The sequence below is a fragment of the Amphibalanus amphitrite genome, unplaced genomic scaffold, assembly GCF_019059575.1.
Source record: "Amphibalanus amphitrite isolate SeventyFive unplaced genomic scaffold, NRLGWU_Aamphi_draft 000721F_arrow, whole genome shotgun sequence".
Classification (NCBI taxonomy): Eukaryota; Metazoa; Arthropoda; class Thecostraca; order Balanomorpha; family Balanidae; genus Amphibalanus; species Amphibalanus amphitrite.
The window spans coordinates 1-14,306 of NW_024882215.1; the positions used below are offsets into that span (position 1 = coordinate 1).

The 14,306-nt window shown below is 53.7% G+C and overlaps 1 protein-coding gene across 1 annotated transcript; it reads right to left on the reverse strand.

The window, feature by feature from the left end:
• Positions 1 to 8,538: 8,538 nt before the first annotated feature.
• Positions 8,539 to 10,801, reverse strand: LOC122365200 (DNA-binding protein inhibitor ID-4-like). Its single transcript, XM_043336197.1, has 2 exons — positions 10,325 to 10,801; positions 8,539 to 9,847 (listed from the first exon to the last, which is right to left on the reverse strand). Exons 1-2 carry the CDS (start codon positions 10,697 to 10,699, stop codon positions 9,815 to 9,817), a joined length of 408 nt encoding a protein of 135 aa, XP_043192132.1. The 5' UTR covers positions 10,700 to 10,801; the 3' UTR covers positions 8,539 to 9,814.
• Positions 10,802 to 14,306: the final 3,505 nt, after the last annotated feature.

Sequence of the window (14,306 nt, forward strand, 5' to 3'; positions counted from 1 at the left end):
CGAAGAACGCAATCAACCAATCCACCAGCATGGACAACCTTTACCGCCCGTGGCGGGACCTCCGGCGCCGCGTGCGCTCTGACCCGGCGATAGTCTCCCGTTCGGCGCAGATGTTGCCGCGCGGGATGCCTGATTTCATTACCGTCTGCGCCATTAGCGGCTGTATGGGCGACAGCAGGCCGGGCGGCTGACACCGGGCCTGCTCAGCTGCCGGCTCCCACCGGTGCGGCGGCCACACCCGGCCCGCATACCAGCCGCGCCGCTCCCGACCCGGCCATATGTCGGCTGGGGCCGCTGAGAGCCGAGCCGGTCCCACCCAGCCGGGGTGCAGCGAGACGCAGAGGGGACGCGCGCGGCTTAGGTGCATAATAGATGCAGCCGGGGCGCAACAGAAGCCAGTGCAGCAGAGATGTTAAACGGCGATGCTGCAGGGAGATGGGTGAACGGCTTAGTTAGCGATGCACGGTGCGTACTGGTCTTGTGGTGCCCGATGTCGCAATCCTGCAATCCTGATACTTGCAGTGCGTTCTTGATTCGTCACGCACGTGGAGGCTCGAGTTTTGAATGTTTTGAGACTGCTGACCGGTGTACACTGCATGCAAGCTAGTTTGAATTTAGATAAATACGTGCATATAGGTAACGCCAGCCTTTTATTCTATTCGATTCAATGCTCGATTCATTAGCTTGTTTGGATGACGCCGTCAAATCGGAACAGTGAATAGGGCGAACAATACAAGTCGGCGAGCTGAGCGCTCAGGGCAAGGACATCCGCGATTGGCAATGAAGCCGTCCGTCACACAACTGGCGTCCGCTGACTATTCCCCCTCTGTCCTCCAAACGCTCCACCATCTGGCCACTGTCTATAGCTGCAATTAACCAGCCTGTCGGCCCGGTGGCCACTGCCGAGGGACGCTATGTCACGGTGACCTGGGCTGGGAGTCCGGGTCCCATAAAAACAGACGGAACCGGCGCGGGACCGCAGGAGCCGACCCGTCCGTCCCGACCCGCCGTCCCTCCCCGGTGGCCGGGGCTGACAGATTTCGGGCCGGCAGGGTCCAATCGCCCGTCTGACGAGGGTGGCCGTCACTGCCTCCGTGCGCCGCTCTGTTGGCTCAGGATTGGGGCCACAGGTGTGAGACGCGTGAGAAATTCCAGACATTGTCCGCCGGCCGACGGAAGGGACTAATAAGGTTTACCTGGACACAAAGCGAGCGGCCCGGCGCGCCAGGGGGCCGATCGTTACGACTCTGTTTGACTGTCCAACAGGACGGCCCCTGCCGAGTGTTTTGTGACCAAGTGACTGCGCCTGGCCGGGTGGGGCGCTGTCTGCCCACAGGGACCCCGGACCTGTTTGGCATCGCCAGCGGTACATCGGGCGCCTCTTTGCCCAGCGCGCCGTCCCCGGTACGGTGGAAGGGACGGTGGGAGACACCTGCCAAACCTGGGACCGAGGGGACCTAACGCCGCGTGAGGAGTCGCTCTGCGCCTCTCAGCGCCATCGGTGGTCACCTGTGTGGTCAGAACGGGTGAGAGCGGCCACAGCCGCAAAATAACCGCATCAGGTAAATGTATTGACACAGGGAACGCCCCCACGTCCCGATCGCCTGCTGTGATAATAAGGCGGCGCTCCCAGGATTCGAATGGGTGAAAGGCCAAAAGAGGCTCCTAAACAGCGTCTCAAGGCCAGACGGAATAACAAATAGGGCCTGGAAAACGGCAATTACTCTGTGGGCTTAGGTTAGCTAAGCCATGGGCTAAGGCATTCGTACTCTGTTTGAAAAGAGTGATGCTATTAGTTCAACGGCAGAAAACGGAAATAGCCCAAAAAGGCGTATCTATACCTTTAAACTTCACCCCTCCCCAGCCCCCTCCCATTTCAGTAGTGCCACGGCCGGATCCATGAATTGAAATCAGCGGCTCTGTGGGATGGGTGTGGACCCGGGGGCGCCGGCGGACCGCTGTGGGCGCGGTCCGCCCGGTTCCGGTCGGTTCCGCTCCGCCGTGGCATCACTTCCGTTCCCACGCCCCGCTCCGAGCCGGAGGCGGTCGGGTCGGGTCGGGCTGACACTGGGACACGGCCAGCCACGCCGCTCGCTGTCACATTTCTGAATGGTTTGGTAAAAGTGAGAGCCATTCACAGCAACAGGCGCTCATTCAGCGCTGTTGGATGCGAGGTCCCGCCGGCCGCTGATGTTGCGTGTTGGTCTGACGGCTGGTTCAGAGCGCCGTACGGCACTCGACAGTGATTCGACGAATCAGACCAGTACATTCACCATTCAACGATGCGGTCAGCGGAAAATAAATGGTGCACTGTGACGAGCATTACCGTAACGAAATTCATCGTTAATCATTTTGATGGATCGTTACCGCATTCATACGAAAGCGACAGCGTCCCACCCACATCTATCAACGCAAGCATTCAACCCTACTCGCTAACTACCATGACATTCCAGCATGACTCCAGCTCTTCATTCACCGGCTCGGCTGAAGCTCGGTGAGCTCTGAGCTTTGACTCGCTCTCCTTCCAATTAGTGAGCTAGTCAGATGTCGACAGTCGCTGACTGTCTTTGTGTGAAGGCTCCGGGACCGTCACCACAACGTGAAGTCATCTCACACAGCTGCCCATGGCCGGCTGACCATGGAAGCATGCCCAACTTTTTATGTCTGTAGATTTACGGGGGTTACTTTCGGGATACATTGCAGGTCCTAGTTCTTTATAGGTAACGGGTGATTACGAGCGAGCGAGCGCAGCGAGCGAAGTGAGTCTTTTCAATATAGCGGAAAAATCTCAGTATGAGCGGCCCGGCCCGGCCCGGCCCGGCCCGGCCCGGCCTGTAACGCTTTTGAGAGGCTTATATCTCAGCAACCGCTGGACCGATTGGCCTGCGGTCTTTTTTGTTGGGTAGCCCCATCCCTTCTACCCCGTAATTGACTACTTTTGATACATCTCAGTGGCCGGCGTGGCACGTGCCACGTGAGAAGTCAAGGGTGTTCAAGCTGTTTTGCAAAAGTAGTGATTTTGAGAGGCTCATATCTCAGCAGCCGCTTGGGCGATTGGCTTGCGGTAACTTTTGTAGGGTAGCAGCATCCCTTCTACCAAAAAATAGGATACTCTCGATGCATGTGGGTCACCCCAGTGCACGTGCAAAATACAACAATAAGAGGTGTCAAATTTGTTCCCATTTTAATAACTCGGTAATTACTGGGGCGATTTTGCTGAAACTTGGCATACAGGTAGGCACCCATCAGACAATGCATTCCCATGTGTTGCGGTTAAGGTGCTACTGCACGTGCGCACGTGCAGGGGGCGCTTCCAGATCTCGAGAACGGCTGGGCCGATTGCGCTCAAATTTGGTACACGGTTGGGGACCAGTTAGTAGGGTGCCGTGCAAAAGTCAGTTTGGACCCCGTTTGCACGTGCGCACGTGCAGAATGCCGCTTCCAGATCTCAGGAATGGCTGGGCCGATTGCGTTCAAATTTGGTACACCGCTAGCGACCGGTTAGAAGGGTGCTTTGCGCAAGCCCGTTGGAAGTACCCTCTCGCCCTTTCGCACGTGCAGGGCTCACTATCTCGCTCGCTCGTTCTTCGCCCAAAAGGCGTTTTACTGGTACAATGATGCTGCAATAAGGCCTCTCACCGAGCCCTGCAGTTTATATGTTCTAGGGCATGTTACAGGGTTCGTGCGTCTCGTTAACTTTATAGTTGTCAAAATATAGACCGTTTGTTTAACAATAGTTGAACGGAGTCGCATTGTTCGGAGATCAGGAGTCCATTTTCGGGGGGTTTTCTTTGCAAGGCGGAATGATAATTCCACGACACAAGTGAGTTCGGCAAACAGCAACAGTATCTCGGAGACTCACTGACTTAGTGAGTCACGGACGGAGTCAATGAGTCACTTCACTCCTCGATAGACTCATGAGCTGCAGTAAATAAAGCCAAACTGATGAGACCTCATGCGTGAGGTGAACAACTCAAATGCGAGTTACTCCAACAGCAAGTTACACTGGTCTCATTACCAAAACTAAGCCCCATCTGCACTAAGCCACGGCAGTCGGCAGCATTGCGCCGTTCGGCACAGCCCTCCCCACAATCCGCCGCCGTTCGGTTCGGCGGCAGCTGCCGTGCACAGTGCGGCTGGGTGTCGCAGTCGGCTCCGGTCGCCATCTGTCAGCGCCGGGCGACCACTGTCAGCTCGGGTGTCAGCCGCGGGACGGCCGGCCATCTGTGACAGACGTGCCTGCCGGACAGACGTGCCCCGCAGGCCGGCCTGTGTGACAGACGTGCCCCACGAACAGACGTGCCTCCCGGACCATGTGCCTCCCCACCGACTGTTCCGTGACAGACGTACTTCTCGGGCCGCTGCATGTGACAGACGCGTTTTCCTGACAAACATGCCCTCCCGGACCGGTCTGCGACAGACATAACTCTGTGACAGACATACTTATAGTTCTCTGACAGACGTGCCTCCCCGACAGACCACATCTCTGACAGATGTGTCTCTCAGACCTCTCTGTGACAGTCAGGAACGAGTGACTGTGGGACTCTGATTGTGGGCGCTCTGACAGTGGGATTGTGATCGTGGGACTGGGATTGTGGGACTGTCATTGTGGGCGCTCTGACAGTGGGACTGTGATCGTGGGACTGGGATTGTGGGACTGTCATTGTGGGCGCTCTGACAGTGGGACCGTGATCGTGGGACTGGGATTGTAGGACTGTCATTGTGGGCGCTCTGACAGTGGGACCGTGATCGTGGGACTGGGATTGTGGGACTGTCATTGTGGGCGCTCTGACAGTGGGACCGTGATCGTGGGACTGGGATTGTGGGACTGTCATTGTGGGCGCTCTGACAGTGGGACTGTGATCGTGGGACTGGGATTGTGGGACTGTCATTGTGGGCGCTCTGACAGTGGGACCGGGATCGTGGGACTGGGATTGTGGGACTGTCATTGTGGGCGCTCTGACAGTGGGACCGTGATCGTGGGACTGGGATTGTGGGACTGTCATTGTGGGACTGTCATTGTGGGCGCTGTGACAGTGGGACTGGGATTGTGGAACTGGGATTGTGGGACTGTCATTGTGGGCGCTGTGACAGTGGGATGTGATCGTGGGACTGGGATTGTGGGACTGTCATTGTGGGCGCTCTGACAGTGGGACCGTGATCGTGGGACTGGGATTGTGGGACTGTCATTGTGGGACTGTCATTGTGGGCGCTGTGACAGTGGGACTGTGATCGTGGGACTGGGATTGTGGGACTGTCATTGTGGGCGCTGTGACAGTGGGATGTGATCGTGGGACTGGGATTGTGGGACTGTCATTGTGGGCGCTCTGACAGTGGGACCGTGATCGTGGGACTGGGATCGTGGGGCTGGGATTGTGGGACTATCATTGTGGGTGCTCTGACAGTGGGACCGTGATCGTGGGACTGGGATTGTGGGACTGGGATTGTGGGCGCTCTGACAGTGGGACTGGGATTGTGGAACTGGGATTGTGGGACTGTCATTGTGGGCGCTGTGACAGTGGGATTGTGATCGTGGGACTGGGATTGTGGGACTGTCATTGTGGGCGCTCTGACAGTGGGACCGTGATCGTGGGACTGGGATTGTGGGACTGTCATTGTGGGCGCTCTGACAGTGGGCTCAGACGGAGACGCTGTGGGCGGTGGCCGTCTGGCTGATGAGACGCTAATGCGATGTTGTTAGCACACAGTCTATCGGTCGACAGCACGCCCACCTTATACTAACATGACAAGCGTGTTTCGCTCCCCGATCAGTTCCGCACGTCGGCGGCGCTGCTTCGGTTCTCATGACTGCCACTGAAAATGGGCTGCGAGGAACAATATTACTTTGCTACTCGCAAGGAAGGCTCATGTAGTCGGCTTATACAAATACCGAATACAGAATATCGAATTATCTACATACTTATAGCATGTCCGATATATCTGTGCCCTGTGTCGGTGTGGAGCAAAGAGGAATGCGAATAAGGCATTGTTACGTTTCACATGCTTGAATTAACCTATATAGACCATATCCCACAGAGACGAATCGAAATAGGAGCACAACTGAACCAACAGCGAGCGAATTGACGCGGAGAAAGGCAGAATCCTTCCCGTGGTCTCCGCTAATCCCCCGCACCGATCCCTGACAGGCACCAGCACCAGTCACCCTCGCCGTGAGGGTGACAGCACCAGCCACCCTCGCCGCCGCGCCCTCTCGGCCCTTGGCCCGCTGCACGGTCGGCCCGCACACCTATCCACCGGGGCAGGTGTGACCTCATCGGCGGCACATGCGGGCCGCTGAGTGGGCCGAGGTCGGTTCGGCCCGGCCCGGACCGCGATAGTGGGGAAGATCAATGGAAAATCAGAGCCACATCTGTCCCACATGTCCTTCAGTACCTACCGTTTCTATAATTGCACCGCGCTTAACTGCAGAATGGACTTCGGGGTTTCTTTTTTTTCGACAACCGCTCTTACTCAGATCGTCCAAAAATATGTTGCACGTAAAAAGATGACCATGAAATAAAACTTGACCCTCCATTGTTTGTTAATGTCACGTTCGCCAAAGCCATGTCACATATAAATCCGCTGTTAAACTTATAAGCTGTAAAGCTTTTATGCCAATCTAAGACTTGTGCCTATCAAAATATTTGTGATAATGAACAATAAAATCGAGCAAACAAACAAACATATGTCAGGGTGCAGGCATCCGTCCGTCATATTCACGGTATATAATGCACTGACCAGGACACAGTTCGGGCTCACACGTGGAACAGGACCGCGCCGCGCCGCGCCGGGCAGCTGCGAGTCGCCGACGTGCGTCACTTATCTGACATTTCAGTGCACGTGCACGGCAGCCCGCCCCTCCCCTGGTGGGGGGTGGGGAGGGGTCAGAGGGCGGCAGTGACACAAATGGAGGGCCGCGGCACCTGCTATTTGACACTCGTTCTCTCACATTCAAAGGTATAATTAACTGTGTTTTGTGTGTAATCTGGGCATCCAGCAATGAAAAACCATCGTGACAATGTCTGTTGAGTGTGGTTATAAATTACTTATCAAAACATGTATTTTCCTTAAACTTTCGTGTCGTCATATGACATATAGTACAACATTTTATGCCAAGACATCACGTATAGGTAAAGCTATTGAGCCCTTGGTAATGAAGCATAATGGGGGATGATGGAGCAACGTGTGTAACGCTTTCGGTGATCAGTGATGGAATAAATATTTTGTAACGCACTTTATTGCTAAATTTAACTTGATTATGTGTAACATGTCCGAAGATGTACGTGTGAACAGAGGTAGGTATAAAACGGTTCGAGATAGGTATGTGTATTGTGTATTCTGCTGAAAGTGAATAGATCGACCTATTCAATAGGTAATGTTATTCGATAAACATAGAAGTTTTATTGGTTTGTCCTGAGACTTGCGCAAAAAAAAAACGAATTAACTGATGCAGATTGGTTCAGCTCACTTTTTTCATTCAATTTATGGGAAAAAGTGGTGGGCTGCAAAGCCCATGGGTCATATATAGTTGAAGGACACATATACTGCTATCGAGGAAATTATCAGACATGTCTTCATTCTGTTTGCGTTGGAAAATATAAAGATGTAATTTGTGCCTTTGCTAATTGTTAGACCAGTGCTTTGCTGATTCAATCAAAGCTGATTGAAACACGAATTATTGTGGGAAATGCCGTGTAGTTACATTCATTTCAATTACTTCATCATCATTATCTCACTCCCGTCTGTTCTATATAATTTGTTCCCATGCCTATGACACCTCCAGCCTATGTTCTGTAAACAAAATCACCGTCTATTTGTCCACGCATGGGAGAGCCCGCCGGCCCAGGCTGACTAATTCGCCCTGTCGCGGGCGGCGGTTCACGAAATGACCGTCCGGTCGCCGCGGGCCACTTGACCGACTGGTCACGGCGGTGTGCACCCACGGTCTGCCGGCTGACCGAGGGTAATACGGAGCTCTAATGACCACCTGACAGCCGGCCCACCGCTGATGGACTCTGTTCCCACGGCACCTCCAACCCGCCGCGGACCCACTGCCAACAGATGGCGAGCAGAGAGGCGCCTGCAAACTGCAATGTTACTCAGGGCTCATTAAGAAAAATACAGGTTATACCGTATTAAGCATACCTAAGACAGTTACAAGACGTGAAGTGGTGATCGTCGTTCTATTTCCGTCTCGTAGGAAGCAATGAATTAGGCACTTAATCCTCAGTAGATGTAAGCCCGTTATAAGAGCAGACCCTAGGTAAATACCAATTATGTGTGTTATTTATTAGCAGCAGTGCATCTTTTCTGTCCCACCTATAGGTAAACCACTTTTGCAACGCAACGAAATGAGATTGTAGTAAAGATTATTGTTATTAAATACTACCGTTTAATTAATCGACTACTAACCAGCAAAAATAATCGACATTGTTCACGATTCACAAACCTACAGAAAATCCATCAACTCGCCAATGAATTCTAACAAAACACCGTCTCGAGGCGTAGAGAATCGTTTTCTTTTCAAAACACAGCAACCATTTCTAACAGCTGTGTATTTCTCGACACGTGACGGCGCCCGTCACGACACCGTCACCCACCGTGCACACACGTCACGTCACACTTTGTACTTGGCCACTCCGGCTACTAGACAGTGTCACACACGAGCACGACACGTACACAAACACGCTATATATAATTCATATCACAGATACAGATAACAATATACAAACACCCGCAACAAAAGATAGCGCCGCGGCTCGAACGGGCGACAGACGGCGAATCGGTCGGCTCACGGATGTGGTGTTTGCACGGGGAGGAGGGTAGACCGGAGAGGGGAGGGGCGGACAGTGTGCACAGCTGCTGCCGCGACACTCCTATGTGTTCAGCGGGGAGGGAGACACCCTCGGTCAGAGAGCGTTCCGACTGGCCAGACACTCACACCGGATTGGGTGGACAATGCAGTCGGCACACAGATGGGTCCGTGGCCGCAGCTGACGGACTGGGGATGGGACGCCAGAGTGGCCGAAACTAATGACCATTCTGTGGTTTTAACAATGCCAGTTAGGGGCTCCATCATTGTCACGAATGGTGGTACAGGTTTGACGATAACTTATGATATCTGCGACCCGTCTATCCGACGGGGTTCAACACTAAACATTCAGTGCGTTACACTGACGGATCCATGTAGAGGAGGCATTATGTAGGGGCAATCGTCCCTTCTGCAGTGTCAGCTATTGATAAAAGGGTGTCGTTTTCCTTGCAGAGAAAGAAAACGAGGGAACATTTATACGAAACAATTATCATTATGTACATTGCACCGCAATGCACGAGAAAGCGAAATCCGAGGAGATTTTAAAATCTTATGTTTTTGGGAAAATGCCCCTCGCAGCGTTCAATACCACCTTTCTGGATCCGTCAGTGTACGTACGTCAGTCAAATAAAATATCAGGAGGACGGTGCGGGCCGATCACGGGGTAATATCGACCCGTTCGAGCAGCCGGCAGCGGCTCGTTCATCTGTCACACCCGGCCTGTGTGTCTGTCACATCTGTCCCGTCCGTCCGTCCGTCCGGCTGTGGGACAGATGGCTGGGACAGCTGGTGTCCCCGCCGAGGGGGCGGCTCCGGTCGCCCCCCACCCCACCAACGGTCCCCGGGGGGACAGACCCGCAGATCGGCGGCGGACCAGGCGCGCTCCCAGCTCGGCTCCCACGTCGATCCGGTGCCGGTTTCGCTCGACGGGTCCGCCGCACAGAGGGCGAGCAGTGGTCGCAGGTGGCCGGCAGCCGGACGCACCTCCGGTCCGGCGGGCGGTTACGAGCCAGCAGCTGGCGGCGGCGGCGGCGGCTGGAAGGGATCAAAGCGAGCACGTCACGCCGCGAGCTGGTACGATGCGCCGCCGCAGCTGCGTCAAGGTGACGCCCACAATGGAGGGCCCGCTGAGAGGGAGCGGTGCGCTCACCAGACGCGGCGGTATGCGGGGCTGCTGCGGCCGACCGGCCCACACCTGGCGGCCCGCCGGCGCCCCACAGCCGCACAGGGCACAATTGAGTAATGATTTTAGATGACGTTGCAAGTTAGGTGGTCAGTTGTGTTCAGATGAAAGCGCTGTTTCGTGGCACCTCAAATAGCATTCATACTGCACATAATTTATGGCCGCAATTTACATATCACAAGCACAGCAAGCCACCTCTCTCTCCCATCCCTGCGACCAGAGGTCACCACCTCATCCCATCCCTGCGACCAGAGGTCACCACCCCACCACCCTACCCGTCGCCGCCCCATCCCCTCCCCGTCCCCATTCCGACCTCACCGCGTGCTCACCTGATCAGACCGGTCCATATCCTCCTGTGAGTCACCCTCGGTCGGAGCGGTCGGCGCCGTCCTCGCGTGGGCGGCCGTCCTGGGGCGCTCGCTCGCGTCGTCACCATTTTCGGTGTCCTCTCGCTCGCTGTGGCGCGGCAGCTGGCGGCCGAGTAGGGTGTCCTCCAGGTCACAGATGTAGTCGATGACATACTGAATCACCTCCAGCCTGGAGAGCCGCCGGTGTTTGGGCGCAGAGGGCACCAGGGCGGTCAGGCGGTTCAGGTACAGCTGCACCTGATCGGCACAGTCGACCGACGCCGCCCGGGCGCGGGGAGTCTTCATACCCGCTCGTAGTCGCGCAGAGCGACCCGTGTCCACGACAGCAGCCTTCATAGCTCCGCGGTGAGATTCTGGAACTGCGCAGCGGCGGACCAACGCAACAGACCCACAGCGACGAACTGCCCGCACAGCTGGCCGCGCTGGGGCGGCGGCGGCGGCAGCCGACAGGTGGCAGCCACCGAGCGCTGATTGGCTCTCCGCCCCGCCGGCTGACCAATCAGAACGGTGCCAGCCGCGCCAGGCTCAAATACTGTGACGTCATCCAGGTGTAATAGGGATGGCGTCACCACTCACCAGATTTACAACGGAAGTAGAGACGGCAGATGTTCCATCCATGCGATCCCCGGAACATTGAATGAGTCGGCCGGGCATAATGTAATGAGCGCGCTCATGTCTGGCCGGAAAGGCCTGGTTACGCACAAAGGTGGGAAATACCCATCTGCCTTTCGAGGCACACACTACAGTAAATTAAGAGCAATTATCAAACAAGAGCAAAGTAAAGGGTAGCGAATACTTACCTCCCTCGCCCACCCTCTCTGCTCACACCACCGACCACCTTCAGGCTGGACTCGCTCCCCGAGTTTGGAATGTCTCTCTCCGCCAGAGAGGAGACGTGGGCGCAGTCGCAGGTCAGAACGAGGTCAAGCACACAGGTCCTGTCGACGCCGCCCTCTGCACAAACGATCACTGTGCAAACACAGACCGGCCGGTCAGAGACCCAGCGCTCACAGAGCCGTCAGCCGGGGTGGTCGGACGTAGGTACTGACTGTGCACACAAACACCTGCAGATAGCCGGCGCCGCACAACCGGGCCGAGCCGGTCGGACTATAGCCTGGCTTGCAGTTCCGACCGGTATGGTATCCCGCCTATCCACGGCTGCATACAAATGAGGCTAGAGCGGGACCTGTAAAGCGACGCTTAACCCTTGCCGGACTTATCGGGTTTCTTCATAAGGAAGACGGCCGAGGGTAGCGGCGGGGGGGGGGGGCGTTCCACATCGCCGTTCACATCGCCGTTTCAACCCTACCTACTTGAGCTGTGAGCTTCGCAGAAGAAAGCCGTGTGCGCCCTTACAAGGCGTAGTAAGTATCTGGTACTTACCTACACAATGTTAATTTTCAGGCCAGCCAGTGACCTCTGAGGTCAGAAAGGCCCCAAAAGCAGGAGCCTGCTTTGGTAATTAACTTCGTAAAGGATAATAAAGATGTCGTGATTTTGGAATTTGGCACCATCCTGTTCGTCATGCCCAGGCGCGTCGAATGATTACTTTTATCAGAAAAGGTCAACTTGGTCTTTGCAGTCGCTCAGGTCATAAAGTTTGTCGCATGAGGTCACATTGAATGTCAATCGATTCGACAGGTCTTTCGGGATCTATTGCTTACATAGGCGGCTATTCCGTTGTGCCTCACTAAATAAATTTCGCTCGGGAGTTACTGAAAATATAATCCGATGACCTGAAGCGAGCTTCGTGACAGTCCGTATTATCGTATACCTACCACAGTGCAAAACTGAATAATCGGACCTTGCGATAAATGCTAGGAGTATAGGAAACCACGAATCACGATTTCATGTGCTTGAATTAGTTGGAGACCATTTACGGTGTCAAAATATTCTTTTTTCATATTCCCTCCAATCTCCATTGACTTATCCTATGTCTTATCCCGCGCCCTGATGGGGGCATTTTGCCCCCCTGTGGTTTTTCTTGAATAGGGAAAAACGGCGCGGCGGTGCGCAGCGCCGCCAAATTTTCAGTACCTACCTTTCAAAACATAAAGTTAACACCATCACACAAACATTTCAAGTTAGGTATACCTAGGCCACCTTAGGTCAGGAGTTGTTGAGGTCAAACTGAGGTCATGTTCGAGCAAAAATGAGCTAAAAGAATGAAATCTTGAAACGCTCACAAAAGCTACAGCTAACGAGCAATTTTAATGTTCTTTATGTGGCCGTGTAGAGAAAAGACGGCGCTACAAAACTGCTATCTCGGATTTTAAAATTTTGTTACCTTGACCCCCCAAAATAAAAAGCATTTTTTATTACCCATCGCATGTGTAGAGGGGGGGGGGGTCGGATGGACCCTCCCCCATGGTTTTTTTCGCGAATAACTCGCGTTTAAAGCGGCCGATCGCGACGAAACTTTCAGTACCCTCGAGTTGATCAATTTTACACCTACCTCTGAAAATTTCATGAGCCTGACCCAAGTGACCTTTGACCTGTGACCTATTTCTCGAACCCATGTTTGGCCGGAATCGCGATTCGGCGTATGTCGGCTCACATTAGCCGCGCCTTTGCAAGCTTTTCGTGGTTTCAAACGTTCAAATATGTGATTTGATGTTGCTCCCATGCATTTGGGTGGATGTCAAGGTCACCTGAAGGTCAGGTCAGGTCATTGAACATTGGTGACCTCGGTTCACTTTTTCGAGCTTTACGTGTTTCTAGGCTAGTTTTTTTAGCTGAATTCGAATTTATAAACTATTTGAACATTTACGAAGTAGTTTTGGTGCCTTCGTAACATGTTACGAAACTGCCAGAGGCCGTTGACACGTACTACGAATACCCGTCACGACCCCTACTGGATGACCTGACCTGACCTGACCCGACCTGGTCTAAATGCTTAAAGACATGATCTGTGATCAAACCTAACACGATATTCGTGATCAGCACCCTGATAAAAACCCCTAGCAGCCACACTTTACGACGTTCTAACAGGTCCCGATTTTTTAAAGGTTGCCTGACCCACATTATCGCATTTGTCCATAAAACATAAAACATTTGGACCATAAAACATGTATCACACGAAACTTCCGTACTGTGACCCTCAGTGACCTGACCTCTTTGACTTGATCTGGTATTAGTGACCAGTAGCGGCGGAACACCTTAACCTTCGCCCGTATTGGTGATTTTCCAGCCGCGAACGTATAAGGGGGGGGGGGGGGGTCCGTTGGACCCCCCTTGCCGTTTCGCCCCTGATCAAGCTAGAGCTTCGCGGAAAAAAACGAGCCGAGCGTGTTGCCCGTGACGAGAGGAAACCGATGATACCCAATTTTAAGGTCCTTGGTCATCGGTTGACCTTCCAGGTCAGGTCAATGACCCAAAAGTCGGGAATATCGGGACCTGTTAGAAAGTCGTAAAGCGTGGCTGATATGGGTTTTTTGGGGTGCTGATCACGAATATCATGTAAGTTTTGATCACAGATGATGTCTTCATGCATTTAGGCCAGGTCGGGTCAGGTCAGGTCAGGTCAACCAGTAAGGGTATTCGTAGTAGGTGGTAACCGCCTCTGACAGCTTCGTAGCATGCTACGAATGTGCCAAAACTACTTCGTAAATGTTCATATGGTTGCTAAATTCGAATTCAGCTCCAAAAACTGGCCTAGAAACACGTAAAACTCGAAAAAGTGAACCGAGGTCACCAAAGGCTAATGACCTGACCTGACCTTCCGGTGACCTTGACACCCACCCTAATGCATGAAAGCAACATCATATCCCATGTTTGAACGCTTAAAACCACGAAAAGACTGCAAACGCGCGGCTAATGCGAGCCGACATACGCCGAATCGCGATTCCGGCCAAACATGGTCTCGAAAAGTAGGTCACAGGTCAAAGGTCATTAGGGTCAGGGTCATGATAATTTCAGGGTGGGTGTAAAATTGATTAACGCG

Bases quoted from the DNA above. Each gene is read 5' to 3' on its own strand.
- LOC122365200 (XM_043336197.1), bottom strand. From the start codon at position 10,699: ATGAAGGCTGCTGTCGTGGACACGGGTCGCTCTGCGCGACTACGAGCG. The intron at 9,848-10,324 runs GTGAGCACGCGG...GATCCCTTCCAG, and splicing joins ATATGGACCGGTCTGATCAG to CCGCCGCCGCCGCCGCCAGC.